General features: G+C 38.7%; 1 protein-coding gene across 2 annotated transcripts in view; it reads left to right on the top strand.

The window, feature by feature from the left end:
* The first annotated feature begins 7,368 nt into the window (after window positions 1–7,368).
* Window positions 7,369–25,219, top strand: part of LOC150083784 (PIH1 domain-containing protein 1-like) — a 187,708-nt gene continuing 169,857 nt past the window's right edge. For both annotated transcript variants that reach the window (XM_090374877.1, XM_090374878.1), the window contains exon 1: window positions 7,369–7,513. In XM_090374877.1, coding sequence (XP_090231003.1) covers window positions 7,433–7,513 — 81 coding nt within the window. In that variant the 5' untranslated portion in view covers window positions 7,369–7,432. The remainder of the gene's footprint in view (window positions 7,514–25,219) is intronic.

Here is a 25,219-nt window from a genome sequence, read left to right on the forward strand (position 1 = left end):
TGACAAATGTAAAGTACTACACATGGGAAACAGCAACCCCAGAGCAACGTATCAACTCTGTGGTACAACACTGACAGTGGTAGAGAATGAAAGGGACTTGGGGGTGTTTGTGCAGGCAGATATGAAGTTCTCTGAGCAGTGCAGACGGGCTGCAAGAGTAGCTCATGGAGTATTGTCAATGATATACAGGAATTTTTCCAGCAGGGATAAGGAGGTGATTATTCCATAGAATAAGGCGATGGTCAGGCCACACCTAGAGTACTGTACACAGGTCTGGAGGCCTCATTTGAAGAAGGATGTAGAGCTGCTGGAACGGGTACAGAGAAGGGCAACAAGATTAGTGAATGGAACAAAGGGTTGCTCTTACGAAGAAAGGCTTAAGTTTTGCAAATTACAGTGTCTGGAGACTAGGCACCAGCGAGGTGATCTGATAGAGGTGTATAAAGCCTTGAATGGTTTAAGCATGCTCAATGCTGATGGGATTCTTCCTCTAGCTCAGAAAAATCACCCGAGAGGGCATAAATTCAAATTGAGGAAAGACAGATGTAGGATAGACGTGCGGAAATTTGCCTTTAGCCAGCGAGTGGTTGGTTGGTGGAACAGACTTCCATCCCTTGTGGTGGAGGTTGATAGCCTAAATAAGTTTAAGGCTCAGCTGGACAGGTATTTTGAACGAACGAAGTTGAAGTGGTGAAGTGGAAGTGGTTTTTTTTTTTTTTTGGCTGATGCTGCATAAGCTTGCTTTCTTGCATCAAATGCCTCTACTAATGCTAATGCTAATGCTAAAAGTTTGCAGATGATACAAAGGTTGGCAGGGTTGTTAAGGACACTACTGACGCTATGCTGCTGCAACAGGATCTGGAAAGGTTGAACAGATGGGCTGAGAGGTGGCAAATGAAGTTTAACATTGACAAATGTAAAGTACTACATATGAGAAACAGTAACCCCAGAGCAACGTATCAACTCTGCGGTACTACACTGACAGTGGTGGAGAATGAAAAGGACCTGGGGGTAATTGTGCAGGCAGATATGAAGTTCTCTGAGCAGTGCAGACGAGCTGCAACAGTAGCTCATGGTGTCTTGTCAATGATATACAGGAATTTTTCTAGCAGGGATAAGGAGGTGATTATTCCCTTGTATAAGGCAATGGTTAGGCCACATCTTGAGTACTGTATACAGGTCTGGAGGTCTCATTTCAAGAAGGATGTAGAGCTGCTGGAACGGGTACAGAGAAGGGCAACAAGATTAGTGAATGGAACAAAGGGTTGCTCTTACGAAGAAAGGCTTAAGTTTTGCAAATTACAGAGTCTGGAGACTGGGCACCGGCGAGGTGATCTGATAGAGGTGTATAAGGCTTTGAATGGTTTGAGCATGCTCAATGCCAATGGGATTCTTCATCTTGCTCAGAATAATCACCTCAGAGGGCATAAATTCAAATTGAGGAAGGACGGATGTCGGATAGATGTGCGGAAATTTGCCTTTGGCCAGCGGGTGGTTGGTTGGTGGAACCGACTTCCATCACTTGTTGTTGAAGTTGATAGCCTAAACAAATTTAAAGCTCAACTGGACAGGTATTTTGAACGAACGGAGGGGTGAAATGGGAGCGGTGTGTGTTTTTTTTTTTTTTTTTTGGCTGATGCTGAATAAGCTTGCTTTCTTGCATCATATGCCTCTCCTTGCTAATGTTAATGAAACAGAACATTTTATAGACAGTATACACGTAGCAATGTGGCCTTATTCGCTAATGCTCTTGAACCCCTACAACAACAACAATAACTTACGTTGCTGTTTATATTTTTGTATATGTTTGTTTATATTTATTACAATGGCGCGCCTAGAAAAGCATCAACAGAAGATAGTTGAAATACATAAAAGAAAAAAAAAAAATGGAGCTTTCTCCTATCTTGAATGGATTATGGCTCATATGAAACTTCATTTTTAATGTGTTTGCCAAAGAGATGTATTCTAGTAAAAAAAATATCGATTACTTTTTATTTTTATTTATTTATTTATTTATTTTTTTTCTAGTTCCTGTTCTGCATAATAAAGACTGAGTCAAAGAGTAGTAGTGATATGTGCTCTGAGCGATGCCCTTTGTTTGAAAGTAAAATGGCGCTTCATGGAAACACGAAATTAGTAGTAGTAGTAGTAGTAGTAGTGGCACATGATGCAAGAAAGCAAGTGTAGGAGCTTATGCAGCATCAGCCAAAAAAAAAAAAAAAAAAAAATCACACCATTCCCTCCAAATGCCTGTCCAGTTCCTCCTTAAATTTATTTAACCTATCAACTTCCACAACGACAGATGGAAGTTTGTTCCAGCAATTAACCACCCGCTGGCTAAAGGCAAAATTCCGCACATCTATTCTACAGCTAATTTTTCAGCTAAAAGCAGAAATCGTAGCAGAATTAAGACATTGCATTACACCTTTAATAGTACATAATTCGTAAAACAGTTCATTCAACATCCATAAAGGGAAAATTAAAATTGTTTTGATAATTTTACAATTTCCAATATACAATATGCAATGGCTTGAGGGCGAGAGTTTCCTGTACGGACGTGCCTTTCTGCTGCTACTGGAACAGAGAAGTTTTTTCTGATTTATTTTCTGCTTTATTAGTTTAAATTGACATATTAACTTATTTCTAGAGTAGCTTTATATTCCTATTTACGGTACTTAAAGTTAAAGTAACTTAGATAGAGATTTGTAGGTATTACTTAGTATCGGAAAGGGTATCAAATACACGTGTTTACCGTTCATAGACAGCCGCCATTGTTACGTGAACATTAATCAGTAAATCTATTAATCTTGTCGAACTTCATTGGCAATTAAATTGTACTTTTAACTATACATATAACCACATAGGTTACGGAACATAAATAATTAGTAAAAATAAATAATTAATACATAACTTGATACGGAAGTTATATAAAGGGACTTCGTAGATAACACTCGTTACTGAAACGCGACACAGCATATCCGGAATTCGATAGCATTAGCTTTGTATAGTATAGTGCATAATATAATATTGTCAATTATTCAGTAAATCTATTAATCTTGATAAACTTCATTGTCAATTAAATTGTATTTTTAACTCTATAAATATATATAACGACTTAATCGTAACAAATAATTAATACATAACTAGAGTGCTACACGTGATACGGAAGTTGTATAAAGGGAACACTAGATACCGAAAAAAAAAAAAAAAAAAAAAAACAATATATATATATATATAATATAACTTAAGGATTTAATTTTTGTTTTAATTTTATTGAATTAAATTGGAATCATGACTCTAACCAGAGCAGCAAAGCAAAAGGCTCAAGCTAATGGGAGTGCTGTGGTTCAGGGGAGAACTGAGGGGGCCAGTTGCCCTCTGAATCACAGTCTATTAAAATGCACTGTTTGCTTGATGTTTGCGGAGCAGTTGGGTACGGGACATGATACTGCCAAGGGGGATGTCTTTGTGTGTGCACGATGTAAGGAGTGCAAGGAAATCAGGCGACAACTCAGCGTTGTTATGGGCCTTTATGAGAGCTTGAAGGACAGGGTGGATGCCCTCGAAGGAAATAAATTGAGGGGCCCATCAAGCTCTCAGCTGCCCACATCAACGCCAGAGCTTGCACTTGGTCATCAGGCAACACAGAAGCAGCCCCCTAGGCAGAATGCGCTGGTCCCACAGGAACTAGTAGTTGTTGGTGACTCTATTGTCAGGGAAACGGGGAACATGCTTTGTAAAAAGGATAGGTGGAATAGGACCAGGGTATGTCTGCCAGGGGCAAAGGTTGATGACGTTGTAGAGCGGATATCATCTTTTAAGGGCACAAAAGGTGATATAGTTGTACACGTTGGCACGAATGATATTAAGAGTAGGAGACCGGCGGAATTACTTAGCAAGTACAGGTCACTGCTGAAAAAAAGCCGTGAATTAGGGTTGAACTTGAAAGTGTCTGCAATTCTGCCCAGACACGATAGGAGGGAGTATATGATGAGAGCCTTGTCGATCAATTCGGCCCTGGAGGGATTGTGCAAGGCTCAAGGGGTAGAATTTTTTTCAGCCTGGACTGTACTTGTTAACAGGAGAGATTGCTTCTACAGGGATGGGATACACTTAAATAGAAAGGGTGCAAGAATTTTTGCTGATGCTGTCGAGGCAGTGTTAGGTGGGTCGGAAAACTGCTAGTTGGGGGGGATACAAGGACTAATAGATTAACAGTAGCCACTGGCAGAGGTGGAAGTGATTCTTGCACTGCTTCTATTGATATGAGCAGAAGTCTGAAAAACAAGATGCAGGATATTTCAGAGACTGCTGGTAGTCATTGCGGTACAAGTAAACACATGGGTTGCGTTAGGGTAGCAAAGAATAGAAACAGGTGCATGTATACCTGCGTGTACACCAATGCTAGGAGTTTGGTAAATAAATTTGATGAATTTGAGGTATTGCTCAAAACATCAAAGGCAGATATTGTTGGGATATCAGAGACGTGGTGTCACACAGATATAAGTAATGCGGAACTGGAATTTGGGGAATACAATGTGTATAGAAAGGATAGACAGGACAGGAGGGGAGGAGGGGTTATGCTATTAATTAAGAAACACATAAAGTCCAAGGAAGTGAAGCCAGTTGACATCGATGGACAGGGCAGTGCCGAATCAGTTTGGTGTGACATAAGCATAGGGAAATCAAAATTGAGAGTAGGAGTGTGCTATAGGCCTAATGACTCTGATGAGTATAATAAGATATTGTACAGGGAAATAGAGTGGGCCAGTAAATCAGAGAGTCTTATAATGGGGGATTTTAATTTCCCAGATATTGACTGGAATTTGTGGGTTGGTCACTCGCACACTAGCAAGGCTTTTGTGGATTTATTGGATGATTGTTTTCTACATCAGCATGTTCGTGAGGCAACAAGAGGGAGCAATACTCTTGATCTGATTATCAGTAGTGACTCTTCGTGCATTAAGAACCTGCAGATAAATGAACCACTAGGTGGCAGTGATCACAGTGTGTTGAAGTGGGATTTACTCAAGGAGGTAACTACCATCAGAGGTAAAGGGAAGGGTTTTTGTTTTCGTAAAGGCGACTATGATGGTCTGAGACAGTATTTAAATTCTGTACAGTGGGACCAACTGATGATGTTACCAACAGCAAACTCTAAATGGGAAGCATTCAAGGAACTAATCTTGGAGGCTACCAGGCTTTACATACCAACTAAGAAATATTGTTCAAGGTTTAGGCCTAAATGGTTGTCAGATGAACTAATGAGACATGTGGCAGAGAAGAAAAATGCATGGGATACATATAAATTAATGGGTGACATGGAAGCCTATGATAGATATAAGTTGGTCTGTAACCAAGTCACAAAGGAGATTAGGCAGGCAAAGGCAGACTACGAAAAATCCTTGGCAAAGGATGCAAAGAAAAACAGAAAAGAGTTCTTTACATACTTGAACTCGAGAAGGAAAGGGATGAATCAGATTGGTCCACTGGATATTGATGGTTCAACAGTTGAGGATCCTGCTCAGGTGGCTAACAATCTAAACGAGTATTTTGCATCTACATTCACGCATGAGGAGTTATTCAGGAAGGAGAATGATGTAGGTAAAGTAAACATTGGCAGTGAGCTGGATGATTTTGTAATAACTGAGAGGAAAGTGGAGGAGAGATTGTTGAGGATAAACATAAAAAAGGCACCTGGGGTGGATGGGATCTATCCAGTTATATTAAAGGAGGCAGCAAAGGAAGTATGCAAACCCCTAGCCATAATTATGAGAGCTTCTTTGGACTCAGGGGAGGTACCCATAGACTGGAGATGTGCAAATGTAACCCCAATTCACAAAGGAGGATCAAAGGCTGACACAAGTAATTATAGACCTGTTAGTTTAACTTCTGTTCCAGGTAAATTAATGGAGGCACTGGTTAAAGAAGCACTGCAGGATCATCTAGACAAGAATTCAGTTATAGCTCAGACGCAGCATGGTTTTGTTAAGGGCAGGTCTTGCCTGACCAATTTGATTGGATACTATGATGTAGTCACAAAAGAACTGGATGCAGGGAATAACTTTGATATTATATATTTGGATCTTAGAAAGGCTTTTGATACTGTTGCACATGGAAGACTGCTGCACAAATTGGAGCAGTGTGGCATTGGAGGCAAATTGCTACTATGGATAAGGGGATGGTTGAGTGGCAGAAGACAGAGAGTGGTAATCAATGGACACTGCTCAACGTGGACTAATGTTATTAGTGGAGTTCCTCAAGGTTCAGTGTTGGGTCCGTTGTTGTTTTCGGTGTTTATGAATGATATTGATGATGGGATATCAAGCTTAATGTCCAAGTTTGCAGATGATACAAAGGTTGGCAGGGTCGTTAAGGACACTACTGACGCTATGCTGCTGCAACAGGATCTGGAAAGGTTGAACAGATGGGCTGAGAGGTGGCAAATGAAGTTTAACATTGACAAATGTAAAGTACTACATATGGGAAACAGTAACCCCAGAGCAACGTATCAACTCTGCGGTACTGCACTGACAGTGGTGGAGAATGAAAAGGACCTGGGGGTAATTGTGCAGGGAGATATGAAGTTCTCTGAGCAGTGCAGACGAGCTGCAAGAGTAGCTCATGGTGTCTTGTCAATGATATACAGGAATTTTTCTAGCAGGGATAAGGAGGTGATTATTCCCTTGTATAAGGCAATGGTTAGGCCACATCTTGAGTACTGTATACAGGTCTGGAGTCCTCATTTCAAGAAGGATGTAGAGCTGCTGGAACGGGTACAGAGAAGGGCAACAAGATTAGTAAATGGAACAAAGGGTTGCTCTTACGAAGAAAGGCTTAAGTTTTGCAAATTACAGAGTCTGGAGACTAGGCACCGGCGAGGTGATCTGATAGAGGTGTATAAGGCCTTGAATGGTTTGAGCATGCTCAATGCCAATGGGATTCTTCATCTTTCTCAGAATAATCACCTCAGAGGGCATAAATTCAAATTGAGGAAGGACGGATGTCGGATAGATGTGCGGAAATTTGCCTTTGGCCAGCGGGTGGTTGGTTGGTGGAACCGACTTCCATCACTTGTTGTTGAAGTTGATAGCCTAAACAAATTTAAAGCTCAACTGGACAGGTATTTCGAACGAACGGAGGGGTGAAATGGGAGTGGGTTTTTTTTTTTTTTTTTTTGGCTGATGCTGAATAAGCTTGCTTTCTTGCATCGTATGCCTCTACTAATGCTAATGCTAATGCTAATGCTAATATGTAAACATAAAATTTATGATCTTTTCCTTTAAAATAGGACGTTGCTGGTACGGTTTGGCTCCATCTAGTGTAAATGACATGAAATTATGAATTAATTTTTCAGTGCATAACTCACGGCGTGCTGAACACTGTGCTAAGGAGTGGGAATTTGGAAATCTCATTTTATTGTCAGTTTGAAATGGAATTAATTAATGAAAATCGTTGTGGCGATTTGTTAGAAATGAAGGACAATAAGCCGCTCGCGGAACTACTTTTAGAGGTCTGTATAAGCTGACATAATATATATGTGTGCGCAGTGCCTTTGGAAGATAAATTTACCTTCCAAAATTTATATTAACAGTGATTAATATAAATCAGTCAGTTTTCTTTCTTTTATTAGTCTTTCAGAAAAGATAATTTCTTTATTGTTTTTTTTTTTTTTTTCGAGTTTCCAAGTATAGTGTACTATTTTCGGCAGATCTGCACTGTGCACTATTCTTATTTTATTTTATATTTTTTAAAATCAAAATAACACTCCCAATTACAGCATATGTGTTTATAACAATACCAGAGATGTGATTAAAATAACTCCTACTTTAGTTTAATTTATTTTCGATTTTGTATATTAATATAAAAATGAAGTTATCGAATATAAAAATGCAATCCACTGAAATGAAATTGAGAACTTGCTGGATTTAATGTTATAGTAATCTTGGCATGTGATGCTAGAAAGCAAGTGCATGAGCTTATGTAGCATCAGCAAAAAAAAAAAAAAAAAAAAAAATTACACAACCATTTCCTCTAAATGTTTGTCCTGTTCCTCCTTAAATTTATTTAACTTATCAACTTTCACAACGACAGATGGAAATTTCTTCCAGCAATTAGCCACACACTGCTCAAAGGCAAATTTCCCCACATCTATCTTTTATTAATTTGAATTTATGCCCCCTTATGTTTGTAATCTGAACAAGTGGAAGAATCCCATCAGAATTCAGCATGCTCAATCCATTATACAATGTCCAACACATGCTCAACCTATTATCCTTATACACCTCAATCAGATCACCTTGCAGGTGCCTCATCTCCAGCCACTGCAATTTGCAGAACTTGAGCCTCTCTCTTGGTAAGAGGCCCTCCTCATTACCCTCACCAATCTTGTTGCTCTTCTCTGTATATGCTCAAGCAAATCTACATCCTTCCTAAAATGAGGCCTCCAGACCTGTATGCAGTACTCAAGGAGTGCCTAACCATTGCCTTATACAGAGGGACAATCACCTCCTTTTCCCTGCTAGCAAAATTCCTGGATATCATTGACAAAACCCGATTACCTGCTCTGGCAGCCTGTCTGCATCCCTCAGAAAACTTCATATCTGACTGCACACTTACTCCTAGGTCTTTTTCATTTTCTACCACATTAAGTGTAGTACCACACAGTTGGTATGTTCCTCTGGGATTACTTCTACCCATATGCAGTACTTTGCATTTGTCAATGTCCATCTCAAATTTTCTAGATCCTGTTGCAGTAGTACATTGCCATTACTGTCATTAACAACCCTGCCTCTCTTTGTATCATCTGCAAACTTCGACACTAAGCCTGATATACCTTCATCAATATCATTGATAAATATACAAAACAACAGTGGACCCAACACCGAACCCTGGGGGACTCCACTAATAACATTAGTCCACAAAGAGCAGCACCCATTGATTACCACCCTCTGTCTTCTCCCACTCAACCATCATTTTATCCTTTGTAGCAACTTACCCTTAATACCATTCTGCTCCAATTTGCACAGTAGTCTTTCATGCGCAACAGTGTCAAAATATTTCCTGAAATCCTAGTATATGATATCAAAATTATTTTTTGCATCCAGTTCCTTTGTAACCACATCATAATATCCAATCAAATTTGTCAGACAATACTTTCCCTTAAGAAACCCATGCTGTGTCGGAATTATTGCTGCAGTCTTGTCTAGATGATCCTGCAATGCATCTCTAACCAGTGAGTCCGTTATTTTACCCGGAACAGAAGTTTAACTAACTGATTTGTAATTACTCGTGTCACCTTTCGATCCCCCCTTTGTGAATTGGGGATTGGATTTATCTCTCAATCAAGGATTGTGTTTTTACCCTGTTTTAGGAATGAGGTTGTTGTATAATAGGATATGTGTTAGTTCAGTTTCTTCGGTGCTTGTAATTTACCTTCTACTGATTTTATCCAGTTTTATCATCCTCTGTTACATATTTATATTTAGACACTACATATTTATATTTAGACACTTTATTTTATTTTACTGTTTTATCCAGCATGTTCTTGTTTTCAGCATTCTATTTAATATTAATTTTTCACTATCATGGGCTTTTTAGTAACATAATCAGATTGGATGTGAGAAATTTGAAAATGCAGATGGTGGTTGCTACCAGAAAAGGGTTAAGTGGAATGCTGTCAATAGGAAGTTAGAGAGGTAAAGATTATGCTACTGGCAGAAAGCACCAAGCATCTCAATTAAAAAATTAAGGCATGATTTTTTATCATTATAATCATTTTTCTTTATAAATCCAATAAGCAAGGTAACTGTTCCTGAACTTTTATGTATAAACTTGTTTTCATGTGTGTGTGTGTAATCAGTCAGGCATATGATTTTCATGTGTGTGTGTAATTACTAGAGGCATATGATGCAAGAAAGCAAGCTTATGCAGCATCAACCAAAAAAAGAACCCTTCTCATTTCACCCCTCCATTCATTCCAAATGCCTGTCCAGCTCAGCCATAAATTTATTTAGACTATTAGCTTCCACAACAAAAGATGGAAGCCAATTCCACCAATCAACGACCCGCTGGCTAAAAGCAAATTTCCGCACATCTATTCTACAACTATTTTTCCTCGATTTGAAACTGTCCTCCCCTCAGGTTCTTAGTCTGAGCAGGGAGGAAGAATCCCATCAGCATTCAGCTTGCTCAACCCATTCAAGGCCTTATACACCTCAGTCAAATCACCTCGCAGGTGCCTACTCTCCAGGTTCTGCAATTTGCAGAACTTAAGCCTTTCTTGATAAGAGCACCCCTTTGTTCCCCTCACCAATCTTGTTGCCCTTCTTTGTACTTGTTCTAGCAACTATACATCCTTCCTAAAATGAGGTCCCCAGACCTGTACACAGTACTCTAGGTGTGGCCTGAGCATTTCCTTGTAATGAGATAATCACCTCCCTGTCCCTGCTAAAAAAATTCATATATATATCATTGACAAAGATTCCATGACCTGACCTGGCAGCTTGTCTGCACTGCTTAGCGAACTTCATATATGACTGCACGATTACCACCAGGTCTTTTTCACTTTCCACTTCCCTGAGTGTAGAACCACACAGTTGGTATGTTTCTCTTTCGTTATTGCTACCCATATGCAGTACTTTGTATTTGTCAATGTTAAACTTCAGTTACCACTTCTCAGCCCATTTTCCCAACTTATCTAGATCCAGTTGGAGTAGCATACTGTCTTTACTGTCATTAACAACCCTGCAAACCTTTGTATCATCTGGAAACTTGGGCATTAAATCCGATATACCTTCATCAATATCATTAATAAATATACAAAACAACAATGGGCCCAACACTGAACCCTGGGGAACTCCACTAATAACATTTGTCCACAAAGAGCAGTGTCCATTGATTACCACTCTCTGTCATCTCCCACTCAACCGTCCCTTTATCCATTGTAGCAACTTACCCTTAATGCCATACCTCTCCAATTTGTACAGCAGTCTTTCATGTGCAACAGTATTAAAAACTTTCCTGAAATCCAAGTATATGATATCAAAATTATTTTTGGCATTCAGTTCCTTTGTGACCACATTGTATCCAATCAAATTGGTCAGACAAGACCTCCCTTTAACAAATCCATGCTTTGTCTTAACTATCACTGCAGTCTTGTCTAGATGATATTGCAATGCTTCTTTAACCAGTGATTCCATTATTTTCTCCAGAACACAAGTTAAACTAACAGGTCTGTAGTTACTTGTGTCACCTTTTGAAACCCCTTTGTGAATCGGTTGTACATTTGCACACCTCCAGGTGCTCCTTGGACTCAGGGGAAGTCCGTATGGACCTCCCCAGTCCAAGGAAGCTCTAATAATTATGGCTAAGGGTTTGGTTACTTCCTTTGCTGCCTCCTTTAATATAACTGGATAGATCCTATCCATCCCAGGTGCCTTATATATAACTTCAACAATTTCTCCTCCACTTTGCTCTCAGTTATTACAAAATCACTTAGCTCCCTGTTAGCATTTGATAAACTTCTGGCATTACCCTCATTGAATAACTCCTCATGTGTGAATGTAGATGCAAAATACTCATTCAGTTTATCAGCTACCTGAGCATGATCATCAATAGTTAATCCATCTATGTTATTTAAGGAGGGGTTATGCTATTAGTTAAGAAACATAAAATCCACGGAAGTGAAGCCATTTCACATCACTGGACAGTGCAGCGTCGAGACAGTTTGGTGTGACATAAGCTTTGGGAAATCAAAATTGAGAGTAGGAGTGTGCTATTGGCCTAATGACTCTGATGAATATAATAAGACGCTGTACAGGGAAATAGAGTGGGCCAGTAAATCAGTCTTATAATGGGGGATTTTAATTTCCCAGATATTGACTGAAATTTGTAGGTTGGTCACTCACACACCGTCAAGGCTTTTATGGATTTATTGGATGATTGTTTTCACATCAGCATGTTCTGGAGGCAACTAGAGGGAGTAATACTCTTGATTTGATTATCAGTAGTGATTCTTCATGCATTAAGAATCTGCAGATAAAGGAACCACTAGGTGGCAGTGATCACAGTGTGCTGAAAGGGATTTATTCAAAGAGATAACTACCATTGGGGGTAAAGGGAAGGTTTTTGCTTTCTTAAAGGCGACTACGATAGTCTGAGACAGTATTTAAATTCTATACAGTGGGACCAACTGATGATGTTACCAACAGCAAATTCAAAATGGGAAGCATTCAAAAAACTTATCTTGGAAGCTACTAGGCTTTACATACCAACCAAGGAATATTGTTCAAGGTTTAGGCCTAAATGGATATCAGATGAACTAATGAGACATATGGCAGAGAAGAAATATGCATGGGATACATATAAATTAACATGTGACAAAGAAGCCTATGACAGATATAAGTTGATCTGTAACCAATTTACAAAGGAGTTTAGGTAGGCGAAGGCAGATTACGAGAAATCTTTGGCAAAGGATGCAAAGAAAAACTGCAAACAGTTCTTTACTTATGTAAACTCTAGAAGGAAAGGGATGAATGACATTGGTCCACTTGATATTGATAGTTCAACTGTTGATGATCCTGCTCAGGTAGCTAACAAACTAAATGAATATTTTGCATCGACATTCACACATGAGGAGTTATTCAGCGAGGGAAATGCCAGAGGTGAGTTTACTACTCTAGTAGTGAGTTAAACGATTTTGTAATAACTGAGAGGAAAGTGGAGGAAAAATTGTTGAAGATAAACATAAGAAAGGCACCTGGGTTGGATGGAATCTATCCAGTTGTATTAAAGGAGGTGGCAAAGCAGGTGTTAGCTAAGGTAGCTAACAAACTAAATGAATATTTTGCATTGATATTCACACATGAGGAGTTATTCAGCGAGGGAAATGCCAGAGGTGAGTTAAACTCTGGCAATGAGCTAGATGATTTTGTAATAACTGAGAGGAAAGTGGAAGAGAAATTGCTGAAGATAAACATAAGAAAGGCACCTGGGGTGGATGGAATGTATCTGGTTGTATTAAAGGAGGTGGCAAAGGAAGTAAGCAAACCCTTAGACATAATCATGAGAGCTTCTTTGGACTCAGAGAAGGTACCCGTGGACTGGAGATGCGCAATTATGACCCCATTCCACAATGGAGGATTAAAGGGAGAGACAGGTAATTACAGACCTGTTAGTTTAAGTTCTGTTCCAGGGAAGTTAATGGAGGGTTAAAGATAAAGGGATGGTTGAGTGAGAGAAGACAGAGAGTGGTAATCAATTGACACTGCCCTTTGTGGACTAATGTTATTAGTCCACGAAGTGAAGCAGGGTTCAGTGTTGGGTCCATTGTTGTTTTCTGTATTTATAAATTATATTGATAATGGTATATCAGGCTTAATGTCCAAGTTTGCAGACGATATTAAGGTTGGTAGGTTGTTAAGGACACTACTGACAGCATGCTGCTGCTGCAACAGGATCTGGAAAGGTTGAGCAGATGGGCTGAGAGGTGGCAAATGAAGTTTAACATTGACAAATGTAAAGTACTACATATGGGAAGCAGTACCCCCAGAGCAACGTATCAACTGTGGTACTACGCTGACAGTCGTAGTAATTGTGCAGGCAGATATGAGGTTTTGTGAGCAGTGCAGACGGTCTGCAAGAATAGCTCCTGTTATCTTGTCAATGATATATAGGAATTTTTCTAGCAGAGATAAGGAGGTGATTATCCCCTTGTATAAGGCAATGGTCAGGCCACACCTTGAGTACTGTATACTGGTCTGGAGGTCTCATTTTAAGAAGGATGTAGAGCTGTTGGAAAAAGTACAGAGAAGGGCAACAAGATGAGTGAATGGAACAAAGGGTTGCTCTTACGAAGAAAGGCTTAAGTTTTGCAAATTGCAGTGTCTAGAGATTAGGCACCTGCGAGGTGATCTGATTGAGGTGTATAAAGCCTTGAATGGTTTGAGCATGCTCAATGCTGATGGGATTCTTCCTCTTGCTCAGAATAATTGCTTGAGAGGGCATAAATTCAAATTGAGGAAAGACAGATGTAGGATAGACGTGCGGAAATTTGCCTTTAGCCAGCGGGTGGTTGGTTGGTGAAACAGACTTCCATCCCTTGTGGTGGAGGTTGATAGCCTAAATAAGTTTAAGGCTCAGCTGGCCAGGTATTTTGAACGAACAAAGGGGTGAAGCGGAAGTGGGTTTTTTGTTTTTTTTTTTCTGGCTGATGCTGCATAAGCTTGCTTTCTTGCATCAAATGCCTCTACTAATGCTAATGCTAATGCTAGATCAGTGGTCGTCTCAAACTGGCGGCCCGTGGGCCGCATGCTTCTCCCTGAAGCAATTTTACACAGCCCGCAAATTCATTTCAATTATGTATTTGTTGTAAATACAGTACTTATATTCACTCTCATTTTGTTAAAAAAAAATTCCGGCCCGTCAGCTGCTTTCATATCGTGCATTCGGCCTGCATGCAATTTGAGTTTGAGACCACTGGTCTAGATGATCCTGCAGTGCTTCTTTAACCAGTGCCTCCATTAATTTTCCTGGAACAGAAAAACTCACAGGTCTATAATTACTTGTGTCAGCCTTTGATCCTCTGTGAATTGGGGAAACATTTGCACATCTCCATTCTATGGGTACCCCCCCCCCCCGAGTTCAAGGAAGCTCTCATAATTATGGCTAAGGGTTTGCTCACTTCCTTTGCTGCCTTCTTTAATATAACTGGATAGATCCCATCCATCCGAGGTGCCTTTGTTGTGTTTATCTTCAACAATTTCTCCTCCACTTTACTTTCATTTATTACAAGATTATCTAGCTTACTGCAAGAGTTGAATACACCTCTGGCATTCTCCTCACTGAATAACTCCTCATGTGTGAATGTTGATGCAAAATATTCATTTGGTTTGTTAGCTACCTGAGCATGATAATCAACAGTTGAACCATCGATATCAAGTGGACCAATCTGATTCATCACCTTCCTTCTAGAGTTTACGTAAGTAAAGAACTCTTTGCATCCCTTGCCAAAGATTTCTCGTAATCTGCCTTCTCCTGCCTAAGCTCCTTTGTAACTTGGTTACAGATCAACTTATATCTATCATAGGCTTCAGTGTCACGTGTTAATTTATATGTATCCCATGCATTTTTCTTATGCCATATGTCTCATTAGTTCATCTGACATCCATTTATGCCTTAACCTTGAACAATATTTCTTAGTTGGTATGTAAAGCCTTGTAGCTTCCAAGATAAGTTCTTTGAATGCTTCCCATTTTGAATTTTCTGTTGGTAACATCATCAGTTCGTCCCACTGTATAGAATTGAAATACTGTCTCATACCGTCGTAGTTGCCTTTACGAAACAATAACCCTTCCCTTTACCCCTGATGGTAGTTACCTCTTTGAGTAAATCCCACTTCAGCACACTGTGATCACTGCCACCTAGTGGTTTATTTATCTGCAGATTCTTAATGCATGAAGAATCACTACTGATAATCAAATCAAGAGTATTACTCCCTCTAGTTGCCTCCCGAACATGCTGATGTAGAAAACAATTATCCAATAAATCCACAAAAGCCTTGCTAGTGTGTGAGTGACCAGCTCCCAAATTCCAGTCAATATCTGGGAAATTAAAATCTCCCATTATAAGACTCTCTGATTTACTGGCCCACTCTATTTCCCTGTACAGTTTCTTATTATACTCATCAGAGTCATCAGGGGGGGATACGAAGACAAACAGATTAATAGTAGCCACTGGCAGAGGTGAAAGAGATTCTTGCACTCCTTCTATTGGAATGAGCAGAAGCCTGAAAAACAAGATTCAGGATATTTCAGAGACTGCTGGGAGTCATTGCAGTACAAGTAAACACATGGGTTGTGTTAGGGTAGCTAAGAATAGAAATAGGTGCATATATACTTGTGTGTACACCAATGCTAGGAGTTTAGTAAATAAATTTGATGAATTCGAGGTATTGCTCAAAACATCAAAGGCAGATATTGTTGGGATATCAGAGACTTGGTGTCACACAGATATAAGGAATGCTGAACTGGAATTTGGGGAGTACAACGTCTACAGAAAAGATAGACTGGATAGGAAGGGAGGAGGGGTTATGCTATTAGTTAAGAAATACATAAAATCCAAGGAAGTGAAGCCAGTGGACATCGCTGGACAGTGCAGTGTCGAGTGAGTTTGGTGTGACATAAGCATTGGGAGATCAAAATTGAGAGTAGGAGTGTGCTATAGGCCTAATGACTCTGATGAGTATAATAAGAAACTGTACAGGGAAATAGAGTGGGCCAGTAAATCAGAGAGTCTTATAATGGGAGATTTTAATTTCCCAGATATTGACTGGAATTTGTGGGCTGGTCACTCACACACTAGCAAGGCTTTTGTGGATTTATTGGATGATTGTTTTCTACATCAGCATGTTCGGGGGGCAACTAGAGGGAGGAATACTCTTGATTTGATTATCAGCAGTGATTCTTCATGCATTAAGAATCTGCAGATAAATGAACCACTAGGTGGCAGTGATCACAGTGTGCTGAAGTGGGATTTACTCAAAGAGGTAACTACAATTAGGGGTAAAGGGAAGGGTTATTGCTTTCGTAAAGGCGACTACGATGGACTGAGACAGTATTTAAATTCTATACAGTGGGACCAACTGATGATGTTACCAACAGTAAATGCAAAATGGGAAGCATTCAAAGAACGTATCTTGGAAGCTACTAGACTTTACATACCAACTAAGAAATATTGTTCAAGGTTTAGGCCTAAATGGATGTCAGATGAACTGATGAGGCATATGGCAGAGAAGAAACATGCATGGGATACATACAAATTAACACATGACACAGAAGCCTATGATAGACACAAGTTGATCTGTAACCAAGTTACAAAGGAGGTTAGGCAGGCGAAGGCAGATTACGAGAAATCTTTGGCAAAGGGTGCAAAGAAAAACAGCAAAGAGTTCTTTACTTATGTAAACTCTAGAAGGAAGGGGATGAATCAGATTGGTCCACTTTATATCGATGGGTCAACTGTTGATGATCCTGCTCAGGTAGCTAACAAACTAAATGAATATTTTGCATCGACATTCACACATGAGGAGTAATTTCGCGAGGGGAAAGCCAGAGGTGTATTCAACTCTAGCAGTAAGCTAGAGAATCTTGTAATAACTGAGAGTAAAGTGGAGGAGAAATTGTTGAAGATAAACACAAGAAAGGCACCTGGGGTGGATGGGATCTATCCAGTTATATTAAAGGAGGCAGCAAAGGAAGTAAGCAAACCCTTAGCCATAATTATGAGAGCTTCTTTGGACTCAGGGGAGGTACCCATAGACTGGAGATGTGCAAATGTGACCCCAATTCACAAAGGAGGATCAAAAACTGACACAAGCAATTATAGACCTGTGATTTTAAATTCTGTTCCAGTAAAATTAATGGAGGCACTAGTTAAAGAAGCACTGCAGGATCATTTAGACAAGACTTCAGTTATAGCTCGGACACAGCATGGTTTTGTTAAGGGGAAGTCTTGCCTGACCAATTTAATTGGATACTATGATGCAGTCACAAAGGAACTGGATGCAGGGAATAACTTTGATATTATATACTTGGATCTTAGAAAGGCTTTTGATACTGTTGCACATGGAAGACTGCTGCACAAATTGGAGCAGTGTAACATTGGAGGCAAATTGCTGCTGTGGGTAAATGGGTGGCTGAGGGGGAGAAGACAGAGAGTGGTAATCAATGGACACTGCTCGTCGTGGACTAATGTTATTAGTGGAGTCCCTCAGGGCTCAGTGTTGGGTCCATTATTGTTTTCTGTATTCATAAATGATATTGATGATGGTATATCAAGCTTAATGTCGAAGTTTGCAGACAATACAAAGGTAGGCAGGGTTGTCAAGGACACTACTGACACTATGCTGCTGCAACAGGATCTGGAAAGGTTGAGCAGATGGGCTGAGAGGTGGCAAATGAAGTTTAACATTGACAAATGTAAAGTACTACACATGGGAAACAGCAACCCCAGAGCAATGTATCAACTCTGTGGTATTACACTGACAGTGGTAGAGAATGAAAGGGACCTGGGGGTGGTTGTGCAGGCAGATATGAAGTTCTCTGAGCAGTGCAGATGGGCTGCAAGAGTAGCTCATGGTGTATTGTCAATGATATATAGGAATTTTTCTAGCAGGGATAAGGAGGTGATTATTCCCTTGTATAAGGCAATGGTCAGGCCACACCTAGAGTACTATATACAGGCCTGGAGGCCTCATTTCAAGAAGGATGTAGAGCTGCTGGAACGAGTACAGAGAAGGGCAACAAGATTAGTGAATGGAACAAAGGGGTGCTCTTACGAAGAAAGGCTTAAGATTTGCAAATTACAGTGTCTGGAGACTAGGCACCAGCGAGGTGATCTGATAGAGTTGTATAAAGCATTGAATGGTTTGAGCATGCTCAATGCTGATGGGATTCTTCCTCTCGCTCAGAATAATCACCTGAGAGGGCATAAATTCAAATCGAGGAAAGACAGATGTAGGATAGACGTGCGGAAATTTGCCTTTAGCCAGCGAGTGGTTGGTTGGTGGAACAGACTTCCATCCCTTGTCGTGGAAGTTGATAGCCTAAATAAGGTTAAGGCTCAGCTGGACAGGTATTTTGAACGAACGAAGTTGAAGTGGTGAAGTGGAAGTGGTTTTTTTTTTTTTTTTTTTTTTGGCTGATGCTGCATAAGCTTGCTTTCTTGCATCAAATGCCTCTACTAATGCTAATGCTAATTAGGCCTATAGCACACTCCTACTCTCAATTTTGATCTCCCAATGCTTATGTCACACCAAACTGACTCGACACTGTACTGTCCAGCGATGTCGACTGGCTTCACTTCCTTGGATTTTATGTGTTTCTTAACTAATAGCATAACCCCTCCTCTCTTCCTATCCTGTCTATCCTTTTTGTAGATATTGTACTCCCCAAATTCCAGTTCTGCATTCCTTATATCTGTGTGACATGTAATTAATAACTGGGTGGAAAAGACTTCTAAAAAAACTAAAAATACATAAAATATATTTCTGTGAATTCCCTCTTTGTATCAAATTGATAATAACATTTAATATGTCTGTTATAGGTGATTATTTTGTTTTTACTATTTAATAATATTGTAATAATCAATAGTGGACTGGTGGGAAGATTTGAAGAAGAAAAGAAATGGCAATGGTGATCGATTAATAGAGTTATGTGGACAGTTCAATTTTAAAATTAATAACACATTTTATAAGCATAAAAATATTCACAAATTTAAATGGACTCAAACAACTAAGCAATGTAGATCTATCATTGATTATGTCATATCAAAACAAATAAGTTGAGTTATATTAAATGACATGAGTGTATAGAGGGTTGGATTGCAGATCAGACCACTATTTTGTCAGAGCAAAAACTCTTTGGCCTTAGACACAGGATACAGAACAACAAACTGAAGTGAAGGAAGAAGAGGGTGTGATAAAAAAAAAATTAATATTGAGTTGATTCATGATGAAAGTATGACTCTATGTTCAGAGAATGGACCACGAAATAGATGAAGAGTTTGAAGAAAGCACAGATAATATTTATGAATATTTCACACAAAACATAAAAAAGGTAGCACAGGAGGTATTGAGTTACAAAGATAATGGAAGACATAAGGAAAACTACTGGTGGATGGAGGAGGTTAGCAAAATAGTAGAAGAGAAAAAGAAGGCGTATCAAAAATGGTTAAATATAAAGAACGAGGAAGATAAGATGGCTTATAAAGTGAAGAAGGAGGAAGCAAACAATGTAGGGATGCAAAGAATGAAGCATGGGAAAGAATGTGTGCAAACATAAATAGTAAATTAGGGTTTCGAAGATCAGCAGAAGCCTGGTCAGTATTAAAGGGTACGAGGAATCAAAATATACACAAGACAAATTTGGAGATAATAGAGATGGAAGAATGACTACTATATTATAAGAAACTATTAGGAGACAATAGAGAATAATACATGGAAAAGAACAAACATCTGCATACAGGTACAGGATTGCACCAAAGGAAGTGGAGAGAGAGAGCTGAAGGCAGGGAAAAATGGTAAAGCACCTGGACCAGGAGGGATTTGCTTAGAATTGATGAAATATGGAGGGGAAAAAAAGTGATTACATTAACCACAAAACTAATAAATGGCATATTTAGAGGAGAGAAAATACCAAAGGAAATGACTTCAGGGTATATGGTCTCAATTTTTAAAAAAGGAGACAGAAGAACTTGTTCAAATTATAGAAGCATCTGCATAATAAACTGCATCATGAAAACCATTGGTAGGATTATAAGAAGTCGATTGGAAAAGGAATTCCAGGGATCAAAAGAACAATGTGGTTTTACAGCAGGCAGATCATTGTGTAGACCATATATTCACACTAAGACAAATTCTTTAAAAAAAAAGTATGAGAAATGTCAAAATTTTGGGATGATCTTTATAGATCCAGAGAAGGCATATGACAAGTTTGTCTAGATAACTTCTATGGGAAGCTTTAAAGTGGGCATCTATCAGTGAACCACTGATAAATATCATTAAGGCCATGTATAAGGACAGCACACATGTAGAGTTAAAATGGGGTGAAGACTATCCCATGAGTTTACTACTTCAAAAGGGCCTTCTGCAAAGCTGCAATATGTCACCAACTCTTTTTAAGATCTATATCCATATATTTTCCTGCTGCTCTTCTCCAGATTACTGGAGAAGAGCAGCAAGAAAATCAAGACTGGAGGAAATAAGAGATGAACAGATTTTACAAATGATGGAAGTGAATGGTCCAGAAAATGCAACAATATGGGTACACCTGTTGAGAACAATGTGCACATATTCAACTTACTATTTGCTGATGATCAGGTGGTGGTAGCACAAGACATGGATGATACAATAAATGTGCAGGAAATTGGTGGTGGAGAATGGGGATTAAAGATAAATTATGATAAGACAGAATACTTAACATCAAAAGCAGAATACATTCTGGAGATAGATGGATATAAACTTAAAATAGTACATAACTTTAAATATTTGGGATTGATAATACAGGCTGATGGATCATCTAAATGGAGGTTTTAAGAAGAGAATTAGCAACAGAAGGAAAGTGAAGCTATGCTGAATGCAATCCTGTGGAGTAGAAATATACTTAATAAAACAAAGAGATCTACCAAACAATAGAACAGAGCATTATTCTTTATGGGGCAGAAACATGGACAGTGAATGGACAACAGGGGAAATTTCTTGCAACAGAAATGGATTACTGGAGAAGAGCAGCAAGAAAATCAAGACTGGAGAAAATAAGAGATGAACAGATTTTACGAATGATGGAAGTGAAAACTGATACAATATTTTTCTGATATAAACATACCAGAAAAATGGAGGATAGATTTCCAAAAGTTATTATGAATTGGGTGACACCAGGAAGGAGGAAAACCAAGGGAGGGGTGGATGAATGGAGTCCGTAAAGGCATGGAAAGATGAGGACTAAGAGAGGAAGATACAGAGAACTGTGGTGAAAAAGACTAGAACAATAAAGATTTTTTTTTTTTAGGTCGAGGAAAACCCATTGCATAATGGAAAATTCACGTAATATCACAGCTAATGGAGAAAGCAAATGAATATAAAACACCATTATGCCAAGCATTTGTGGATTATGAAAAGGCATTTGACTCCATACAGCATAAGGCAATGTTTCGGGCACTGGAAAGACAAGGCATTGATACCCCATATATTATGATTTTGAAGAAAATATATGAGTGTGCTACCTCCTTTATTAGGCTAGACAAAGACAGTAGCAAATTTAAAATCGAGAAAGGAGTTCAACAAGGAGACACAATATCTCCGAAGCTGTTTACTGCTACCCTTGAGGAAGCTTTCAGAAGATTAGACTGGTCGCAGAAAGGAGTCGATGTGAACGGAGAGTACCTAAACCATTTACGATTTGCAGATGACATTGTGGTCATAAGCCACGATCGCAAAGAATTAGAGGAAAATCTTAATCAGTTATGCACAGCTAGTAAGGATTTTGGACTAAAGATGAATATGGCTAAAACAAAAGTAATGATGAACAAGTATGCCACAGAAAGGGAAATAATGATTGAAGGAGCAGTAATTGAAAAGGTGGATTCATATACTTATCTGGGACAAGTCATTAGCTGTAATAATGATAAATGGCTGGAAGTCAAGAGAAGAATAAATTTTGAATGGATAACATTCAGGATATATAGTCACATACTGAGGAACAATATCCCAATTTCTCTGAAACATAATATAATGAACCAATGTATACTACCCACCATGACTTATGGAAATGAAACTTGGGCACTCACCAAAAGAATGGAAGAGAAGCTGAGAACTACACAGCGAAGAATGAAATGAATTATATTGGGAATCAGACTGCTAGATAAGAAGAGAAACACATGGATTAGGCAGCAAACTCCAGTAAAGGACATTCTTATTAAAACTAAAGAACTAAAATGGTCTTGGGCAGGACACATAGCTCGAAGACATAACGACAGATGGACTAAGAAAATAACAGAATGGTACCCAGAGCTAGAAGAAAACCTGGAAGACAACGATAGAGATGGACAGATGAAATTCATAAGTTCGTCGGTAGTAAATGGATGGTCATTGCACCAAACAGAAGGAACTGGAAAGTTGCTGCAGAGGCCTTCATCCTGCAGTGGATTGAAAATGACTGATGATGATGATGAATACATAAAGCATTTGTGTAAATTCCCTTTTTTAAAGTTGATGATAATATTAAGTCTGTTATACCTGATTGTTTTGATTATTTATCAAAACATAACAATATTGTAATAATTATATTTTAATAGTATTAAAATAATTGTAATAATTAATACTTAATAAATATATGCTCCCTTTTAATATATTTGTCTCAACATAACTAAATGAGGCCCGTTAATCCCTTTTGCATCCGGGCCCCCAAGTACCTTTGCGCAGCCCTGGCTAATACTAATATGATAACTTTAGGAGCCTTACTTGCCTTGCTTTTAGGCTCAAAAGTTTTTCTAATAAATACACCTAATTCTGTTTTTACACGATAGATACATTCCTGAAAAATACGTGTAAAAAAAATTCGTGTAAAAAAAGACATTGTATTTATGGAAGAAAAGAAGATTGGTTCCGGATCTAAAAAAATCAGTAAAAATAATTAAAAAAAAAACACATAAAATATTCGTTTTAAGCTTATTATTTTATTTCAACAAAATACACATGTAATAATATGTAATTAAAATGTACTAAAATAAATTTGTATGCATATGAAATGAAAAAAAATTCTTCATGAACAAAAAAAATCTGTTTTACATATAACAAGATTTTATTCATTTTCCACTTTCTGATAATAAACGGCGCATACGTTTGCGTACGACTGGAATATCACTGCCATCACTAGAAATGTTGTGGACATCGTCTTCTTCCTCTATTAATGAAATTCTTTCTGTGATCTCTTCAGCAAAATCAGCACGAATCTCCTCTGGTGCTGATGTTTCACCGGTTTTACGAACGAATTCAGTTATTAATCGTTGTGTTCGTGTTTTGGTTAGTCCGTTATATAATTCTCTGTAAGAGGCTGTCAACAACTTCAGTTCGCGTTGAAACTTCCCAGCGCGTTCCTCATTAGGGTCATGTTTGACAAAATGATTACCTAATTTTCTAGCCAGTTCCAGACCTTCTTTTATTAAATCTGCATTTAGAACAGGATCATTTTCTTCATTATCACTACGTTCTGTGGGATAAGGAGTCCCAAGGACAACCTCTAATATTTCATCTTCGCTTAGGGCTTTGTCGGTTAACAATTCATCAATATCTTCAAACGATAGATCATCGAATCCTTCTCCACCAATTTTGTGTGCCATTGTAATGATGTTGGGAAATTCGGTCGTATTAGGGATGATGGGATCTTTGCTTTTTACACATTGTGGCCAAACCGCTTTCCAACACGCATTTAAAGTTGCTGGTTTTAATTCTGTTAACGCTAATCCAACTTGATTGATACAATCCATAATTGAGAATTTCTTCCACACATCAATGACTGTTAGTGTTTCATCATTCAGTTTGTCCAAAACGTGTTGGAATGTTCGTTTTACGGTGTATGTTTTAATTGTCACAATTATACCTTGGTCTAGCGGTTGTATCAAAGATGTAGTATTAGGTGGCAGAAATAAAATTTGTACATTTGGGTGTTCCAAGACAGGATGGCCGGGTGCATTGTCAAGAATCAGAAGAACTTTAAATTCGAGACCTTTCAAATTCATATAACGTCTGACTTCTGGGACGAAACATTTGTTGAACCATTCTGTAAAAATAGTAGTGGTCACCCAGGCCTTCTTGTTTGCCATCCAGTGAACAGGCAATTTATTGATATCTACACCTTTCATTGAACGTGGGTTTAGGGCTCGATTTACCAGCAGTGGTTTCAACATACGATCTCCTGAAGCGTTGGAGGAAAATAATAAGGTCACACAATCCTTAGCTACCTTAAAACCACCAGCAGTTTTCTGCGATTTGGCTACATACGTTCTGTTCGGCATTCGTTTCCAGAAGAAACCAGTTTCATCTGCATTCCACACTTGATCAGGAGTGTATCCTCCATCTTCAATAATTTTTGCAAGTTCCTGCGGGAATACTTTAGCAGCCGATTCATCTGCAGATGCAGTTTCACCTTTAATTTTTATATTATGAAGAGCATTCCTTTTAAGAAACCCTGTCATCCAACCTGTACTCGCAGAAAATTCATATTTTCTGTTTACCTGAGATGAAGTGCTTGGCTCCTTTTCTTTAATCTGTCTGTAAATTCTTAGTGCTGTTTGCTTGATGGCATTTCCATCAACTGGTACTCTTTTTTGTGACTGATCTTCTATCCACATTACCAGGGCCTTTTCCATTTTTTCCTTGACAATATCTCTTGTATATGATGATGAATTAACACTTACTTTTGTTCCAGAACATACCGACTTCCTAATTGCAGCTTCATTTTTCTTAATAGTTCTTACGGTAGCTTCATGTACACCAAAATGCCTTCCTACAGACGTAGCCCCTTGTACAGTTGCAAGACGATCTAAAATTTGAATTTTAAGTTCCAAAGAAATCGCTTTCCTTTTCATTTTGGTAATAGGCGAATTATTCGACATTATATAAGGGCTACCGAAAAATATCTCAGTTATAATTAATAAAAAAAGG

The sequence above is a fragment of the Mastigoproctus giganteus genome, chromosome 6 (genome assembly GCF_048544385.1).
Source record: "Mastigoproctus giganteus isolate SK-2022 chromosome 6, ASM4854438v1, whole genome shotgun sequence".
In the NCBI taxonomy this organism is placed as follows: domain Eukaryota; kingdom Metazoa; phylum Arthropoda; class Arachnida; order Uropygi; family Thelyphonidae; genus Mastigoproctus; species Mastigoproctus giganteus.